This window comes from Stegodyphus dumicola, chromosome 2 (genome assembly GCF_044657685.1).
Source record: "Stegodyphus dumicola isolate Sdum_Otavi_A_Nest chromosome 2, ASM4465768v1".
NCBI classification, from domain to species: Eukaryota; Metazoa; Arthropoda; class Arachnida; order Araneae; family Eresidae; genus Stegodyphus; species Stegodyphus dumicola.
Genome location: NC_140769.1, coordinates 638013 through 658371, shown reverse-complemented (window position 1 = coordinate 658371; position 20359 = coordinate 638013). Strand labels below are relative to the sequence as shown.

The following is a 20359-nucleotide window of genomic DNA, read 5'->3' as shown; positions in this document are numbered from 1 at the left end:
CGAATAATTACTAACATACAACGAAATTGCATTCAAAACAGTATCATCATTGCTATCTCCAAATGACTCATGTTTCCCAGTTAACACATGTCCTAAACAAGTGTCAATCAAAAATAACCCTGACTCCAACCGAACAGATTTATTAGTAAATAAACTGCCCACAATATCTGCTCCCAAAAGCAGACCGATCTCACGATCAGAAGAACCCAAATCAGACAAACTGACGCCTCTATCTTTCAGTTCATTAAGAATTTTACTATCATTCACTTTTGGCACTGTGCCACAAATTTTGCTCTCGGAAAGTGCTTCGATTTGAAAGGAGAAAGTTTCATCTAATGCCGAAATCAACAAATTATAAACATCGTGAATCTGCGTTCGCGTTTCTCTTCCACCGAATAACGAATGCTTCAATTTAATTTGCCTTAATGGTTTTAAATTTAAATTCTCTACTAATTTTTTACTGACATACGAATGCTGAGAACCTGTATCCAGTAATGTGCATACTTTAAGCTCAACATTCTTAAATTTAATTTTAACTATTAGAGTCATTAAATAAACATTTTCTATTTTACAGTTATTAGTTAATGTACTGGTTTCAGTTACGTCCCTTTTAGACTTTTCATTTGCTCTTTTTTCTTGGCGATTGGGACACATTAAAGAATGGTGATTTTTATTACAGTAAATGCAAGAATTTTTTACTCGACATGTTTTAAAAGTGTGTCCAAATATGAACCATCCAAAACAGGCCCGTTCTTTAATTAATATATTTTTCTTAGCTTCTAATGTCATATTTCTAGCAGAAAAACATTCTTTAGTTGGCTGCCGTTTTTCACAAAAGAGACAGTTAAAATTGCGCTTACCTGGGCTCTCAGAATTTGATGTACTTACTAACGCAGCTGCGGTGGCGGAATCTAATTTTTTATTTAGTGTATCCTTTTTCTTAGAAATATGATTAGAACCAAACGCAGTGCGGGCTAACACGACCATCTCTTCTCCTTTCAGTTCTTGTTTCAGAAAATTCATCAAATTTTCAAGGCATCAGTCATCAGGCTGAGGTGCTTCTTTTAAATTTTTGTTTCTCTCCCAAGCAATTAATACTTCTTCGGGCAGGCAGGATTCAACTAAAGGCGTTAAGAAATCACCATACTTCTCTTGCGTTCTTCCAAGACTTTCTAAAGCTCTAATCTTGGTTTCTAAATCATCGTAGAGGGTGGGAAGATCCGTCTCCACGCGTCCACTGCTTGCATTACGCATAACCATGCTTAGAAGATCTCTGACGTATATCTGTACAAGTAAGTCTTCTCTTCCAAACCTCTCTCGAAGCTGGGCGATTGCTTTTGGATAATTCGACGCCGTTGCCGGAAAGCTCTCCACTACCCGTGGGGCTTTGGACTGAGGAACAACTGCTTGCAGGAGGTACTGGAATTTATCTTCATCCGGAATCGTTGGATCTTCATGGATCTTCGAAAACTGGCTCCAAAACGTCAAAAATTCTTTTGCTTCGCCGTTGAATTTCTTTAGTTCGATCTTCGGCAGTTTAAATTTGCGCTTCTCTGGTAATTCAGTAGGTAAAGGATTCTTCAACAGCTTTTCGATTTGAGAACACAGTTCAAAATATTTATCTCTATAAGGCTCAGACGAAATAAAATCTTCTTCATATAGCTTTTCAGCTTCTTTAGATTGTAGAATTAGCGACGTTACTTCCTTTTGGCAAATTTCAAGTCGATTAAACTTGTCTCTAAGCTGTTGTTCCAGAATCGAAAGTAGCTTCAAATCAAGAATATCTGATTTCAGTTCTGCATCAATTTTGTTTGCACATGTGGTAAAGGAAGTTCTTAGACATTTTCTTTCGGTTTTCAGCTGTGTAAGCTCCATTTTCAATTTATTTTAGCTGTTATCGCGCCCCACGTCTTGGCGCCACAATGATATGTTACGTAAGGCGTTACGTTCGAACAATGGCTAGCTCAGAAGGGATTCGTAAGTCATCTACCCGATGAATTAACAGCTATCTTGTCATAAATGGAGTACTTCATTTAAACTTAAGCAAAAAGCTTTTTTTAAACATAAAGACAAGTTAAAAGAATATAAAATATTTATCTAGCTACAATATCTATCTAGCCACATCATGCAAACATCGTTCTTAGCTAACTAAACCGGAACTGTTCGTTTTCCTCTGGCGTCCCATGACATCAGTCTCTATCTGGCTTTTTATTCGCTGGCATAGTGATGCCATTCCCAACAATGGACTTAGTGCCTGGACAGGCAAAGACTTTTAGATTTATTTGTACAAAGTGTAAATAATTGAACTCGCCACGCCTACACCATTGTGGATCCAACCATATTGGCTAGTACCAGTCACATGGTACTCATACCGTGATTTCTCAAGAATTAGATATTATTATCTCGAATCTCTCGCTAAGCAGTTTTATATTCTTCAGTCAGGACTCAGATGATTTTCATGACTAAAATTTTATTATGTTAGTGTACGCCATCTTGACATGCCACCTCTTCCAAATTAATTTTTTAATTTAAAGCTCTGATTGTCTGATCTCTGACTCTTATTTTCACCTTCGGGTGAGTGGCGTGAAGCGCCCTAAATTTGTTTTTTCTACAACCATGAATGGCCGTATGGCAAGTTAGAATGATCGTTTAAACTCTAAGGAGTTGATGCCTGTAGTGAACGCAAAGCATAAGCATAGACTTTTTTTCTCTGGGAAAATCCATGGGTCTGGAGGTGGATGAGTGAGATGTGAACGAACTCGTCGAGGAACAGTCTCAGGAGCTGACAACCGAGGAGTTACACGATCTATATTCGCAGCAGCATACGGTGGTTCAACGAAAAATTAATTTGGAAGAGGAGCCAGAGATGGAGGATGTTATCTCTACAAGAGATATAAAGGAGATCTTGGGAATGTGGGAGAAAGTTGTAGAGTTCGTGGATAAAAATCACCCTGAAAAAGTTGCAACTGGTCGTGCATCGGAGTTGTTCAGCGAAACTTGCCTAACTCATTTTCGCAATATCCTGAAAGGAAGGAAGAAACAAAGCTCCTTGGACAGTTTTTTTAAACGATCTGCAGGTGAAAATGAGCAAAGCGTAACAGAAAAAGCAAAGATCAGTGACGAAAATTAAGTGCTTCCGTAAGCACTTTTTCTTTTAATTATGTTTTTATAGAATATGTGTTTGTTATTTATAAATAAATGTTTCTTGTAAATACATTTTTCTTATTCAAAAACACTTAACAAAAACAACTGAGGTGGTGTTTTGGGAGCTGGAACGGATTAATGGCATTTCAATTAATTTCAATGGGGAAAATTGCTTTGAGATGCGAGCAGTTTGACATACGAGCAAGGTTATGGAATGAATTAAACTCGTATGTCGAGGTACCACTGTATATGAAAATGGTAGCATTGTTTGACTGAAGGATTGTTGTGAGTGTGGTTGTTTGAAGAATGGTTATGTGTATGGTTGCCAGAATTTGGCACATTCTGAAAATTTGACCTTACTTCTTTAAGGTTATTGTAATAATATATAAGTACTCTAAACATATTAATTATTCAGAATGAAATATACTTTTATTTTGCTGCTGTTTGTGAGAAAAGTTTAGTTAGTGTCCTCCAAAAATTTGTTCTTAGACAGCTGGCCTTGTTGCCGAGTCTTGGAAATAGCCATGATTATCACAGCTCCTGTCTGCTGTGGCCAAATTAATGAACACCATTGCATCCTACATATGCAGGAATAATATAAGCTTGAAGGAAGCATTGGTAATATTAGTAATATAGGTAATCTTGTCGTAAGTGGTCTGCCATTTTTAAATCTGTGTAAAATGTATATATGCTGTTAATATGCTGTTTCTATTTTATAAACATATCACTTCATATTAAAAATGTATTCTTATTTCACTTACATTCTCAACTATGCATAGTTACAAATGTGGGCTGTATAGTACAAACAGACCCATACTTAAATGTATTCAAAATTTTTATATGCTGTTACAATTACACTTATTTTATTAACTTACATTATATTCATATTTACATATATATATATATTTTCATTTATAGACTAAATAAGGTAAATTGAGAACAGTAGACTGCATACGACAAGAATACCGAATAGTGTTCGTAAACTAAGAGATGATGCCAGACATTTTCTTCAAGGTTAAATTGGTAAGACTTTTGAGAGCAATATATACTTAAATTTAAATAGTGCTTGTTTTAGTTCCTATATCAGCTTTTTAATTTGTGATTAACGGGTTAGTTTTATAAGAAAAGGATGAAGAGGCATTTTTCAAAACAATTAAACTATGAACTTCAAAATATCCAAAAGTAGCTTAAATTTTTTTACTAGGATTGGATTTGTAAAAATTATTTTCTTATTTTTTTTTTAAGTGTAGAATAAAATTTATTTTTAAATTTAATTTATTTAATTCATATTTTAAAAGTAAATAAAATTCTTTTCTTGTCTTTTTTTTAGCACGGAATAAAATTTATTTTTAAATTCAATTTATTTAATTCATATTTTAACTTAAGTAAGCAAAAGGAATGTTGTCTTGAACAGCCAAACTATTCTATTAGGTTCAGAATTGTGTTTTAAACTATAAATAATAATAATATTTTATGAAATCTCTAGTTTCTAACACTGTATAATGTGTGTGTGCGTTGTTTATTTTTTAAACAGCATGCTGTACTTTTTATTTAAAATAGTGCAGAACTAATTAAATTGTTTTGATATATATCTGATTTTATTATGCATGCATTTGGAATAATACAGCATTAAAGTCTGCACTATCCAGAATTTATTTTTAATTTCAACTGAGAAATTTGTTAGAAAAAGCAAATTATAATGCACTTATGTTAATTAATATATTTATTAGTAATAAAAGTATATGGAATTTTTGAATGATTTATTTTTTTAACCTTGTGTTAAAATTTATTTACTGTAATTAAAATTTTTTTCTTTTAAATGTTTCAAACTACATTAGGTGAAGCAATGAAGGAATGTAATGTAAAGTTTTCTCATGTTTTTTGTTCTCCATCATTGCGATGTATAGAGACGTGCACTAATGTATTAAAAGGTAAATATTTGACTTTTAAAATATGAATAATCATTTAAATTTGATAAAATGTAATCTACTTACTATTTAACCCTTTCAGTCCTAATGGGCACATATGTGCCAGAGATTAGATTTCATGGCCTATTTTGTAAATAGAGCCCACTTTTAAATGTATTTTTGCATTTGCAGTATTTTTAAGGAATTGGGGAACAAATGTATGACTGAAAAAACCTGACAACATTTTTAAATTGCAAATGGCATACTTATGTTTTTAAGCACGCCAATTACTCAAATTTTAATTTGTCATTTTTTTAAAATTATATCTATGACATGTTTAGTGTGAAATAGTTCTTATTGTCTTATTAAGTAGTGATTTTAACTTTTTAATGTCAGATTTAAGAAATTTTGTATTCATTCTTTTTGTGGGATATATTGTCCCAATCGTATTGAACAGTGGGTTACAATGTCCCATCAGTGATCAAATTACTACATGCTGATATACATGTTTATGTTTATGAAACATATATGAAAATTTTTGTTGTATTTGAACTGGTGCATGTGGCAGAGTTTACGTTTAGTAATATTCACTTTATATATTACCACAAATTTTAGTTTTCTTTTCTGAGGAAGGATAATATCCTAGACGATTGGGATAAATAGTTGCAGTTGACAATACGATTAGGCCATATTGTCCCAGGAGATTTCCAGGTAACAGGAAAAGTTAAGACTTTAAATTCATATTACACTTCTTTTAGAATATCAACATTCAATTAAACTACTTTTTATAGTTTAATTTCAATCATGCAAAAGTTGGGTCAAAAGGTTTAAATAAAAAATACTTTTTTATATTAACTATTTTATCAGTGACTGGTAAAAATTAATGATGAGTTACATATTTAGAGCTGAAAATAACTCGCTGTCATGCAACATGTTATTTGTGTATTATTTGAATTAGTTTATAAATTAAGACAATGTGTTATATAATTTCATTTTTGTATCTGCATAATGAAGGTATGCTTTCACTTTAGTTTCTTAAAAAGTAAGGGAAAAATAAATAGTTTACATTTGCATTACTCATGGGGGGGGAGAATGAAAACTGAATGTTAATTTTGAAAATTGGTGAACTGATAGTATTCAAAATTGCATAAAGGTAGGCTCAGTTTCGCATGGATTTTGAGTAAGTGACATTAATTCATTAATAATTTTGTTTTAATTAATAAATAAAATGTTAATTCATAACAAATAAATGTATATATTGTAATTAATAAAAATATATAATTTTAATTAATAATATTTTTATGAAAATTTTGATTTGATCTGATTTTTAAACCCCATTGAAAAGTTACTAATTCACTGGTAGGTAAATTTTACATTCATCTAATGCGCAAAAGGCGACAGCCATTTTGAAAATAATGGTACATTAAGAGTTCCATCAAAGAGCAATCAACCAGTACAATTAAAAGCAAGAAACATCAGTAATAAAATACTTATCTTTTTTCTAGAAATCCTTCATTTTTGTGCATTGCTGACCCCATGTCCATGTTTTGCTTTAAAAAAAAATCAAAGAATTGCACAAACTGGGCGTTGTGCAAAGTTAGAACACTTGTGGTATGTGCATATCTGGATTGCCGCTTTCTGGCAGCATTGTGGATTGCCACATATTGCTTTGCCTCATTAATATTTTTTGGTACTTTACATTGGAGGAGTTAATCAGAAAGTATCAAATAATATACATATTTTATTCATCATAATAATCATAAATAAGTATATGAAATTCTATTATTAACGATTCCCTTTTCTTGATATTTTGATTGTCTGCAATTAATCTGATTTCAGCATTACCCTTTAATTATTAACAACCTTTTTTTGGTTGTTTGCCTCCATCTGTTGAATATTGTCATCCTGCTAAACAAAAAAGGGCTTCTTACTTTTGTGTATACAGTACAAAGTCTTTAATCCTGACTCGTCAGGACTTAGGCAGTTTCGGATTAGGGGTTTTTCTGGAGGAAGCACTTCCGCAGAGAACCCAGTAAATGTAAACATCGCCAACTTTGGCGATAATAGTTCAAACCTGGTAACCCAGGGGATTTATCCTATTCGCTTGTCTTGCATTCATTTTGTTGAATTATCACTGTTGTCGTTCGCATTTGCAGATTTATGTTATTCTTCTCTTATTTATTATTATTTTTTCTGAATTTTTTAACAACGAATAGATAGAAATATTTTTGTAGATAGGTGCCGGTTCTCGGTTCGGGATGAAAGGAGGTGCGAATGCTAATTTGTAACACGGCTGTTCCAAAGCCGCCTGAAATTATCTTCAGGGGGCTTTGGGTGTTCACATTCTTAGTTCTTAACAGCTCTAAGAACCATGAGGTTTCCAACCTCTAAAATAATTTGTTTCCGTAGGCCACAAAAATGTATATGTGCATTTTAAATAATTAAGTAATGCTTTTATTTTTATTATTGGTATTGTCATCTAAAATTATGAGAATAAATCAATTTTTATGGCGTAAAATTTTAACAAGATAATATATTGTTAATGCTTTTCTAACAATAACCTTTCAGCGAATGGCAGGTGTGACATAAATAGATGATTAAATTGAAATAAAAAATATTATTGATTATCTAAGATGACAGAATAGTTTGATGCATCACCATTGTCATCAAAATTAGCAAACCACTGCTGGTGTAAGGAATATATTGTTTTCTATGTTAACTGGAATTGAAGACAAATTTTTTTCATTTAACCAGGTAATTTCAGTACATTAATACTAATTTATATTTTTTAAATGAATTTTTATTTCCGTTATAAATGTTTATATATTGTCTTATGCTTAATATATTCTTTTCTGTGCTAACTTGATCGTATGTCACGTTAAACCGATTAGTTTTACATCTACATGCTTATTATCTGTAAATTTTTACTACCATATGCTTAATATATTGTTTTGTCTGCTAACTTGAATTTACATGCACTAAAAATCATGTTTACGGCTCGGCTCATCGTCGATGAACTGCGAGCTTGGTGAGTAAAAATGCAACGGCGCCAATGGGTTCTTTCCCGAAGCGCCAACGGGTTCTCTGTGGATGAAAACCCTTTCCGGATTATAGATCATCAATTTAAATCTGGTAAGATGGCATGCAGAAATTATAAAATTAAAAATATGAAACCGTAATTTATGAAATAAAAGAGCAATTATGATCTAAAGTGTATCAAAATTTACAAAAAAAAGCTTAATATTTGTTTACTTTATTAAACATTTATTTCAATGTAAGTTGTTTAAGTTGCTTCGTTTTATGTGCTAATACTTTCTCTTTAATTCTATAAACAGACATAATTTCTTGTTCAGTTACAAAGTTCCGCTGTTCAAGTCCTGTAATTGCTGTGCCGAGAATGCTGACTAACTTGTCAATCGAAATTTTTTTCGTTTTCACTAACCTCTCTGTCACTTTCTTCATGCCTTTATCCATTTATTGCAGCAATTCCACTTTTTGTTTGATGGACATCGGAACATGCTTTCGCTTTGTGGATCCTTTGACAGCTCCAGAATCGAAAACTCTTTTTGGCATAATTGAAAGTTCAAGCTTACTTTTTATAATATTATTAATTGCTCTAACAGTCTGCAAAAAATAATAAGCCGGATCCAGTTAGAAGATTAAGGAACAATGCAATCTGCAACATTAACCGAGATAGATAATTTTAGCCTAGTTTATACCATCCGTTATACATTAAAAGTGCTTTGCTGTTGCACAAGTATCATTACTGTGCGCATAAAGCTAAAGAAATCTACTATGGTGTCCCTTGGCACCATGTGTGTTAACGTATTATGTGCATGCGTAAATGCATATCCGCAGAAAGTTTGTAGCTTTGAGGTCCAGATTAAAGACTTTGTGTACTTTTTAAAGTATGTTCTTCATCAATCTTTGCTTACTCACGAATTTAATTATTACAAAGTGTTTGCCATTGACAGCAAATGATTTGCCATGCGTATTGATGATGCCTTTAGAAACTATTGTTTTGCCATTAAAAAAGACATTCTATTAATGGATATAACATAAATAATGTTTTCATCTTTCCATTTCATCCTTCTGTGAGTTACAAAATTGCTCAGATTTCTGCAATTAAACTTTCAGATCATTTTCTCATCTATCAACAAAATTCATTGTTTGATTCTTTAACATTCTTTTTCTGATTTCAGTTTTTGGGAAACATATAAAGTAAAAGATCATTAAAATTCCTTATCAAGAAATAAGAATCTTATGTGCTATACTTAGTCACAATTTTGATTTTGGTTTTACAAAAATTATCCATAAATTTTTATTTGGTGAATTAGATTTACATGAAGTTTTCAGATTTACAAAAATTCATCTTCTTTAATTAATGAAAATAATTCCAATCCATTTCTTTCTAACACTTTCAGAACTCAGATATGTTAGTTTTTCCTTTTTTTTTTTTTTTATTTTTTTTTTATTTTTTTTTTTTTTTTACTTTCAACAGATGGCATTGTGCTCATTTTTCATTTGCTCTGCCTGTTGTTTGTAATAAATAATTGCTCTTCTCGCATCTTTTGCAAAATTGTTTTCTCCCTTGAGGAAGAAAACCTGTGGGTGATTACTGTCAAATTGACATAGTTCTACTCCAAATCTGTGCTTTTTTGCCAATTATACATTAGTGTTTTAAATAATTTTAAAGTAATTTCTATGAACTGAGTATGGGAAACTGATCGCTAAACTTTCTAATTGATGCTAGGCATAACAATTTACAAATTCCCATTTCATAAATTTAATGAACTATGTATAATCAGATAATAAAACAACACTGAATGTGTCGGTCGCAAAGGCTGAGGGTATAATCACAAGCAGAATGCAGATTTATTTCAAATTACCACAATATCTTTGTACCAGCCAAAATTCCATTTAGTAATTAATATAAAAGTAACTATTTATAATGCTTTCTTCTTGTTTCAAACTTTTTCAGAAACTATGTTTCTTAAAATTTCTTTAGCACGAGAAACATATTCTTTTAAAAGGTATTCTTTCTGTGTGTTATCTGAGAATCAAAAGAATAAAACTAAACCTTTTGAAGCATATTTCTTTTTTAAGATAAAATAATACGCCAAACTAGTATTAATTTAGAATTCAACGCAACAAAAATCAGCATTATATTTGCAAATTTTGACAGGACTAGTTTTGATGGTTTTACCAAACCAATGTCCTCAGCTGCCAAAGAGCAAATGAGCGAGATAAGCTATAGTGATTAGATAAGATAAGAATGGCTGGACTAAAGTTAAGTTACTGGCTACTACTACTACTTTTATTGATATGCGATATGCGACAGAGGACGTGGGCACCATGCCTCTACCATTGAGGTTAATTGGCATAGCGCCACATTCACCTATATCTAGAGTTTGGCCAGAGCGTGGTGTCACACAAACACCTCGCACCGAGCGCCCAACCCATTGCATGATTCATTCGGAGGGCAGTCCCACGGACCAATCTGGGAATTCATTCTCACCCAACTGCCCGGGTCTAGTAGTTATTAAAACAACAAAAAATGTTAATTTAGTTTGATTTTCTGCATTGTTTATCATGCCTTCATCCGTTAATCGTTTCACTAAATTACGCCTGAAACGGCAAAAATTCCTGAATCATGTTGACTTTTTACTTAAATGTAAATGTAAAAAATTGATCCACAATTTTATTCAAATCAAATCTAGTCAAACCTTCCAGTCGTGTTTCAATAATTCTGTTAAATTGCAAGCTTGCCTTACTTTGGTCCATCATAAAGGATACATGTCAACAATTGTCCAAAATTGAACATGAACTCTATATGCTTCATCTGGAACTCGCTAATTCATATCCAAACTTCCCTTGAACAAAAGTCTTGGTCTAGAACGGAGAATGCAGTTAACCATCATAAAAAAACACCCTTGCAGTTAATTTCGAAAAACTTCTTTTACAGTCTTCCAGTTGAATTAGTTCAAAAAATCTTCTCATTGTAAACATCAAGCCAATAGTTAATATTTCTAATGTTAGTCTTCAGAAGAACAATAGAGAATTCTAAAATGTAATTTTAACTTCTCACAAACCTGTAGACCCTCGATTCCAAAGATTTTGGCTCCTATCAAAATGATTAGGCATCTTATCACTCATAATGTGAAATTCAATAATAAACCTTTGAAACCAAATCTAACTGAGAAAGAAAGAGCTACAATGTGCGAAATTCATTCTAACCTGGATATTATCATTCCAAAGGCAGACAAAGGTGGCCAGATAGTCGTCATGGATAAGAACACTTACATCGATGGTGTCACTAAACTCTTAAACGAAGGACCATATAATCCAATCCCTAAAGATCCTTCACCTTCGAACCTGTCAAAAATAAAAACTGCGATCAAATCTTCACAAATCATTTCAAGCAACTTAAAGCAACTTACAAGTGCTTTAAGCCTGAAAACTTACGCTTATCCCATTATCAAGCAACTTACGCTTATCCCATTTGTTGCGAATTGTGCCAGATTATATACTCTTCCCAAAATTCATAAAAGTGTATCAAATTTAGGTACTGCCTCGTATCCATTAGCTAAATATTTAGTTTCTAGATTTTAAACTCTATTAGACAATAACGTTTACACCATAAAAAATTCAATAGAGTTTGTAAAAAAGGTTAAAAACATTTCTCCTAGAAATTTACTCATGGTTTCTTTTTTCTTTTCTTTTTTTTCTTTTTTTTTTTTTTTATGTAAAATCATTATTCACCAATGTTCCAGTGGAGGGTGCATTAAGATGTCTAGAAACCAGACTTCGCAAATTTCATTTCTCTTGCATTGAAATTAATGAGCTAATTTCTCTCTCTCAACTCTGTTTGAAACAAACACATTTTGTTTTCCAAAATAAATATTACAAGCAAACTGAGGGATTAGCCGTGCGAAGCCCCCTCAGTCCCATCCTGGCTGATATCTACGTGCATTAATATGAATCAAAATTGTTTGAAACTTTAAACTTCCCGGCATGGTTCCGTTACGTAGACGATACTTTTACCCTGTTTGAAGGTAATAAAGATGATTTAAATAAAGTTCTTTCAACAATGAATTCTATTGATCCTGCTATTAAGTTCACTTTTGAACTTGAGACTTGCAATTCTCTTCCGTTTCTCGACATTCTGGTCACACGTAACACATCCAACTTCAGTACTGCGGTTTACCGTAAACCTTCATCAATTTGCCTTCCACCACACTTTAAATCATGTCATCCGACTAAACAAAAGTTAGCTTCATTTTATTCCTATGTTTTCCGTGCTGTTCAAGTTTGCTCCTCCAAACTATCCCTTGAGGAAGAACTAAATTAATTAAAAGCAATAGCTATTGACAGGGCCTTTTCACCCAACATTATTAATCAAGCAGTTAAAAAACTCTCATCTCAATACACTAAAAGGCACACTCTTGTTTTAGGAGATTATAAAAATTCTGTTGTCATTTCCTTCTTTCCATCAAAGTTGCACATATTTTGCAGAAATTTAACTTTCGGGTTGTTTATTCTCCCATCAATAAAATTCCGAGCTCCATACTCAAGGACCCCATTCTGGATATGAATTCCTGGGGTATTTATAGGATTCCTTGCTAGTCTGGTTTAATTTACATTAGCCAAACTAAGAGAGCCTTAAAATTTCGCGTCAAGGAACATGAGGCATGTGTTATTAAAAAGGAAACGCAAAAGTTTTCTGTTGCTCAACATTGTTGGTCCGAAAATCACACTTTCAATTTTTCTGCTGCCAAAAATTATTCAAAAAACATTTTCCATTGGAGAACTGAATTTTCTAGAGGCATTTCACATTCAAAAAAATCTTTCTGTTCTAGTTAACGATCCTAATTCCAATCCACCTTTGCCTTCGGCCTTTAAAGAAATTATGTTTTAGTTCTGGTTTCATCAACAGATGGCGCCACTTGCTTATTCTTGTCCCGGCTTTCTTATCTTATCTAATCATTATTTCCTATCTTGTTCATTTGCGTTTTTGCAGCTGAGGATGGTAGTTCGGTAAAACCATCGAAACTAGTCCTGTGAAATTTTGAAAATATAACGCTGATTTTTGTTCTTTGACCTCTGAATTAGTAACAAATAATGGTTTTACAGGGCCAAACAAGGGAATTGAGATACATTGTGTGATTCATATTACAACTGCATTGACATTATTTGCTTAAAGTAATACTACACTTGACAATACATACTTAACATTTAAAACATTATTACGTTTAGAAGACTGTTATTGCAATACACACATACATTTTACAACTGCTTACATACATTACACATTACAACTTTTTAAAAGCACTATCATTAATTTCTAATATGCTGTTACTTTTATCTGTACTTGTTTGCTTTACATATATAGCACTTTTACGTTTAGAACTCTATTATTGCAATACACATTTACTTTTACATCTGCTTATGTACATTATGTTTAATACATTGCTTCTGTTAATCACTGCATTAATTATTACGTTTCAATCTAATTGCATGAGTACACACTTACATTTACTATTGCATATATACATTACAACTTTTAAAAACACTATCATTAATTTTTAGAAACACTCTTGCTTTTACATCTACGTGTTTGCTTTACAATTAGAACACTTTTACATTTAAAAGACTATTATTGCAATACACACAATCACGTCTGCTTATGTACATTATGTCTGATACACTGCTATAGTTAATCACTACATTAATTATTGCGCTTCAATCTGTTTGCATATATACATATTTACATTTCTAACTGCTTATATGCATTACAACATTTAATAACACTATCCCTAATTTAAAAAAAAAGCACTTGCTGTACATTTTTGACACTTTTACATTTAGAACGCTATTATTGCACTGCACACTTACATTTCCGTCTGCTTATGTACTTTAAATCTAATACACTGCTTCAGTTAATCATTACATTAATTATTGCGTTTCAATCTAATTGCATAAGTACACACTGACATTTACAACTGCTTATATATATTACATTGCACATTACAACATTTAAAAACACTACCATTAATTTTTAAAAACGCTCTTGCTTTTACATCTGCTTGTTTGCTTTACATTTAAACATTTTAAATGTAAAGCAAACAAGCAGTTTAGTATTTAATTTATTTAAACATTAGTACTATTATTGAAATACACACTTACTACATTTACGTCTGCTTATGTACATCATCTCTAATACACTGCTTTAGTTAATCACTGCATTAATTATTGTGTGACAATCTGATTGCCTTGGTACACACTTACATTTACAACTGCTTATATACATTACATTACACATTGACATCTGCTTAGCATTTTTTGTGTTATTTACTGATATGGCTTATATGGACTAGTCCACTGCGCATAGGTCAGTACCTATGTCCTTGAGCTTATTCATTATTTTGACTAATTTTTCGTGAGATGCCTCTGCTTTATAAGGTATTCGCATAAGGCTTGCCTGTTTACCATTGGGATTGGTATGTGAAGTCCCTCTGTTAATGGGCACTCCACCACAAAGTGCTCTGGGAGGCTGCATTCTCCGCAGCAACGCTGTGTGGTGTTTGTGATGTTATGCCTGGCATAATAGTCCAGAAAAGGACCATGTCCGGATATGTATCTTACTAGTTGCGGGTGCGTTACCAGACGATCTCGGTTAATGTATGACGTGGTTTTATTGATAGGTTTCACACTAAAGGACCCTATTCCGGATGTGAATTTCTGGAGTATTTACAGGATTCCTTGCCAGTGTGGTTTAATTTACATTGGCCAATCTAAGAGAGCTTTAATTTCTCATTAAGGAACATGAGGCATATGTTAGAAAAAAGGAAACACAGAAGTCCTCTGCCCAGCATTGTTGGTCTGAAAATCACACTTTCAGTTCTTCTGCAGCCAAAATTATTCAAAAAACATTTTCCAATGATGAATTAGATTCTCTAAAGGCATTTCACATTTAAAAAAGTATTTCTGTTGTCGTTAACAACCCTAATTCCAATCGATCTTTGCCTTCAGCCTTTAAGGAAATTATGTTTTAGTTCTTGTTTCATTAGTAGATGGCATCAGTAGCTTAACTCTTGTCCAGTCATTCATATCTTATCTAATCACGGTATCTTTTCACATTCATTTGTGCTTTGGCAGCTGAGGATGATGGTTCAGTGAAACCATCGAAACTAGTTCTGTGAAAATTTGCAGATATAACGCTGATTTTTGTTGCTTGAATTCTAAATTAATATTCCTTTATATTAGTTATGGTAGGAGTAGATTTGTGTTAAATTTTCCAAATATATTCAAAATTAGAAATCTCTTTTTAAATTTCTTTGATACTGATACTAAACAATTTTATTTCATGGTATCATTATCAGCAGTAGACTAATAAAGAGATGCAACTTTCCTTATGTGTTTATATTCTAGTCATTTCAGAGAATGCTTCAGAAATAGCCAATTGTGTACTGTGCACAGCAAATGAAAGCAATTTTTTTAGTTCTATACAAATTAAACATGGCTGCAACAAGATAAAACTTTGAAATGTGTCATTCATTGTCAAATTGTACACTAAAAATGAAAGAAAGTATAAGTAATATATCACATTTACTTTTTAAATAACCTTATTTAATCTCCCGGGTAAGTCTGCTGCAACAAACTGTAGACTTCCATACTCAGTTAGTGGACTTGTAGAAAACTTAACTAAGGTGAAGTCAAATTAAAGAGAACTAGTATAGAATTACAAATCTCAGGAGAATGATATTTTGTAGGCAAGTGTAGATTATGCTGCTCAATATGTAAACAAATGCATATTAGCTTTAATTACATAAGTTCCAACAATAAAATTTAATGTTAGATAATACAGTCAAAAGTTTTTAATCTGGACTCGTCGAGACTTTGGCAATTCCGGATTATTGATTTTTCCGGATTATAGATCATTAGTTTAAATTTGGTAAGATGGCATGCAGAAATTATAAAATTAAAAATATGAAACCGTAATTAATGAAATAAAGAGCAATTTTAATATAAAGGGTATCAAAATTTACAATAAAAAGCTTATTATTTGTTTGTTTATTTGTTTACTTTTTTAAACATTTCTTTCAACGTGCGCATGTGTAAAGCATACATTATGCATAGTTGAAATTAGAAAATTGCAACCAGAAAACTATTTGTGTGTACGTGATATCTATAATGACGGGAAATTTGATTTAAATCATATCAAAGCCGGAGTACATCGAGATGAAATACTACATTTAGTAAGGAACTATAAGCGGAATAAAATAAAAACATCTGCCCTAAAGATAAGAATAGTGCTGACAGATCAACTTCCAGTTCATTGCGCGCCGCGACGTCTTCCCCGCAGAGCAGCGTGAAATTGATAAACAAATTTCGGAATGGTTAGAGAAACAAGGAGCCTTTATCCATTTTTTGCAGCAATTCCACTTTTTGTTTGATGGACATCGAAACATGTTTTCCCTTTGTAGATCCAGCATCGGAAATTCTATTTGACATAATCGAAAGTTCCAACTTACTTTTATAAAATTGCTCTAACAGTCTGCAAAAAATAATAAGCCGGATCCAATTCAAAGATTAAGGAAGAACGCAATCTGCAACATTAACTGAAATAGATAATTGGATAATTTTAGTATAGCTTATACTGTCAGTTATACATTAAACGCGCATGCATAAACGCTTATGCGCAGAAAGTTTGTAGCTTTGAGGTCCAGATAATAGATCATTCTGGATTGAGTGTCCGGATTTACAATTTTTGACTGTAATATGTGTGAAATATGTGAAATCTTGACATTTTTTAGAATGAATTAATGCTATTAATTCTTTCCTTATTTCACCTAGATTGTTTATTGCATAAAATTCTTGTGATGCTTCATGATGTATCACAAAAGTTTATAATCATAATTCTTTTCTTCAAAAAACATTTAATTTTCGTAGTTATCGGGTTTTAACAAAAGTTTTCCACCACTACAAATATTATTTGTGCAGACAGTTCGCATTGGTGTCTTAATCATATTTTGTCAAATGATTTTTGGCATTTGAAGGAAAAAGTTTTCCTTTAGAATACTGTGTTGTGAAATTTGTAAAAAAAAAAAAAAAAAAAAAAAAGGTTACCATTAAGTACAAGTCTTCTGAAATGGAACTATCATGCTACTAGATTAGAACCATCATTTACTTCCAGCTCTGTTGCAAAAAGTCAGCTAAACATTGTCACCAAATCATGTGTACAGCTTTAGGTATGCATGTTGTATGATATGACTTTGTGAAGGTTTGTTACCGAAAATTTAAAAACAAGCACTATGACATTTAAGAAGCAGAGCACTCTAGCTGGCATACTCATGTTGATTAGGCATGCCTGCTAGAACTTGTTGAAGAAGATCAGTATGCAACCACTCTAGTCCATGTTGATGCTGCTATTAAAGAAAAACATCAAACTGAGTTCAGGCGATAAAAGGTGATGTTTCATCAAGATAATGCAAGACCACCTACATCTGGCATTCACCGGCTGGGCTCTATATGGACTTGAATGCGATCTTTTACCACACCCACAATATAGCCCTGACATTGCTCCTTTAAACTTCTACCTTTTTTTTTACACTTGCAGCTAGATCTTGGTGGTGCTATCATCTATTCTGCACAGAATGTTCAAAATGAGGTTGATCTGTTTTTGGGCTTGCAGCAACCAAGTTTTTGACTGAAGGCTTTGAAAAACTACCAAAATATTGGCAGAAAATCATGGATTTGGGTGGTGATTACTACCCATTCTAAAGGTACTGCTTTCATGTTTTTCCCATAACTTTAACCTTCTAGCATACGCGCTTCACACTTTTTACGACATCTGTTATTTTACCGTTTTTGGCACGAGAAACGATAGAAATGAGGAAATATTAATAATGAATTTGTTAAGAAATAAAATAGGAACAAAATGTTAAGAACTGAATCTCTGTCTGAGTATTTGCCTTTTATCAAACTTATATATTTATTTGTACATTTTAAAATTTCATCAAGCATATTTATATCAATTATTTTCAAAAATGATTGTATCTCATTCTCTATATACTTGGCATGGTGTTTTAGGCTGGGTAACACTTTCTTACTATTCATCTTTTTCATCTTTAAGTAGTTTGCATACTTCTGTCTTCGCTACTTAGAATATTTATTCTTACCAACATAGAACATATCATCATCATTTCTTTTTTCTATATCATTATTATCATCATCATCCAAAATATTGCTAAGATTCACTGCTGATATTATTTATATCAATATTTTCCTTGCTCAAATTGCTGTTATTCTTACATCCAAAGGTTTCCTTATCTTCTTTTCCTTCATCAGATAATTCTGCATCAGCTGGTTGCACAATTTTTTTACATGAAAACCAATTTAAAAATTATAGAGTAGAATTTATACAAATTAAAATAATACACACCAGTTAAGTACAAAAAACTACAAAATATTTAAGAAAAAAAATATTTTCCAAATTTAACCCATGACCTACGAATTAAGAAGAAACTGCCACATAGCACAATAGCTCAGTAAAAAAAAAAAAAAAAAAAAAAAATCACATGACTTCCTGTTGGCACATTCCATGGTGTGAGGAAGGGTTGATAGGAGGAATAGAAATCACATTTAGACATCTCAGCTGCAATATGTGCATTAAAAAACTGACTTTGCGCATAACGCACGTGCTGGAAGGTTAAAAATGATTTTTGGCAAAAAACTTTCATTAGAACCAGATAATTTGGTGCCCTTTCAAGTTACTGACCTGAGGCATGTTCCTCAAGTGCCTCACCGTTGTTCAGGTTCAGGCTCTGTGTTACTTGTTGTTATGGCAGATAGTTCCATTTCATCTAGTATTGAATGAAAAGGGGGGGGGCAAATAAGCAAAAATGCATGGCATGACATTTTATTGGAAAAGCACCAAATTTATTTCAAACCTGCATTTTTTTCTTATACAGTAAATGCTGAAAAGTTTGTGAAATACCAAATTACGGGTATGAGAAAATTCCGAATAGTTGAGGGTATAAAAAAATGGAATTCATATTAGAAAAGCCAAATTAATGAGAAAAAAAAATATATCCAAAATTATGAAAACAATCATCTTATTTATTATCAACTTGAATATCAAAAGACTACACTTAAAATTCTGAAAAAAAAGAATTACATTTCAGTGTAATAAGAGCTGACATATTTCATAGGCTTGATAAGATTACGAAATTATGCCGAACAGGAAAGTTGATGGGGATATATCATATCTGTCAATCATACCGACAGAAGTTTAAATGAACATCACTCTTTATTTAGTTAATAATAAAGCAATACAAGTTATTGATATAGCATTGAAAAAACTTAAATCGCTCATCATAATTTCACTTTACATCATCGTTTATCCATTTTCAGAATTGCATATCATGGCTTGTTCAATGCCCAGATTCTGTAACTTGGAAAATACTTCTTTGTATGCAATTCCAAATATTAATAATTTTTTTCAAAATGCAAGAAAAAATCTTTATATCCTTCTTTACAAGAATAAAACCACTTTATCGAGATGTAATTGAATTTACATTCATCAAAACGAATTTATGCCTCTATTATGATGTCATTTTTATACATTATTCCAGCTAAATCTCACTGTTTGCAACAATGTACACTGCAGAAAAAAAGGGACAGTTTCTATATCTCCCGTTCTACTGGGCCGATTGACGAAATTCAACTTGTTTCTTATGTCTCGAAAGCATGACTTAGGATATATATTAGATTTATATATAGCATTGTTCTAAGATAGGTATTTTGACACTAAATCGGACTTTTTCTGAAATGACAGGCCAATCCCGCCCATATTTCGATTCTACAATTCAAATTATGTCAAACTGCTAAGTTTCATAAAAATTGCATGAGTAGTTTTTAAAAAATTAGCTTTCAAAATTTTAGCTCCTCAATATGAATTGAATTTAGTATATATTTATTAATCTGTCTTTTTTTATTAAACTTATTTGTTTCTTGCTTTCACATTTCGAAATTTAGATTCTTTCCAAATAAAATTCGTCCATTTTTTATGATTTACTTTTAAATAATTTTTATAAATTTTTCGAAAGACTTTTGAATTATAACCTATACAATTTTTACAATCATCTTAACCCTCTAAGCGGCTAGGGTTTTCGCTAAGGAAGCACAAATTTCCCAAAACTACTATGAGAATAAATTATTATTATTATTATTATTTTATTTTAATGTAAAACCTCTCCTGATATTTCATACCTGGATTTGTGTACTTTTGATATATTGCCTTAATT

At 31.9% G+C, this 20359-nt stretch overlaps 1 protein-coding gene across 2 annotated transcripts in view; it reads left to right on the top strand.

Annotated features, from left to right (window-relative positions):
- Positions 1 to 20359, top strand: part of Epp (Ecdysteroid phosphate phosphatase) — a 46883-nt gene that overhangs the window by 12469 nt on the left and 14055 nt on the right. For both annotated transcript variants that reach the window (XM_085810378.1, XM_085810379.1), the window contains exon 3: positions 4983 to 5075. In XM_085810378.1, the coding sequence (XP_085666504.1) occupies positions 4983 to 5075 (93 nt within the window). The remainder of the gene's footprint in view (positions 1 to 4982; positions 5076 to 20359) is intronic.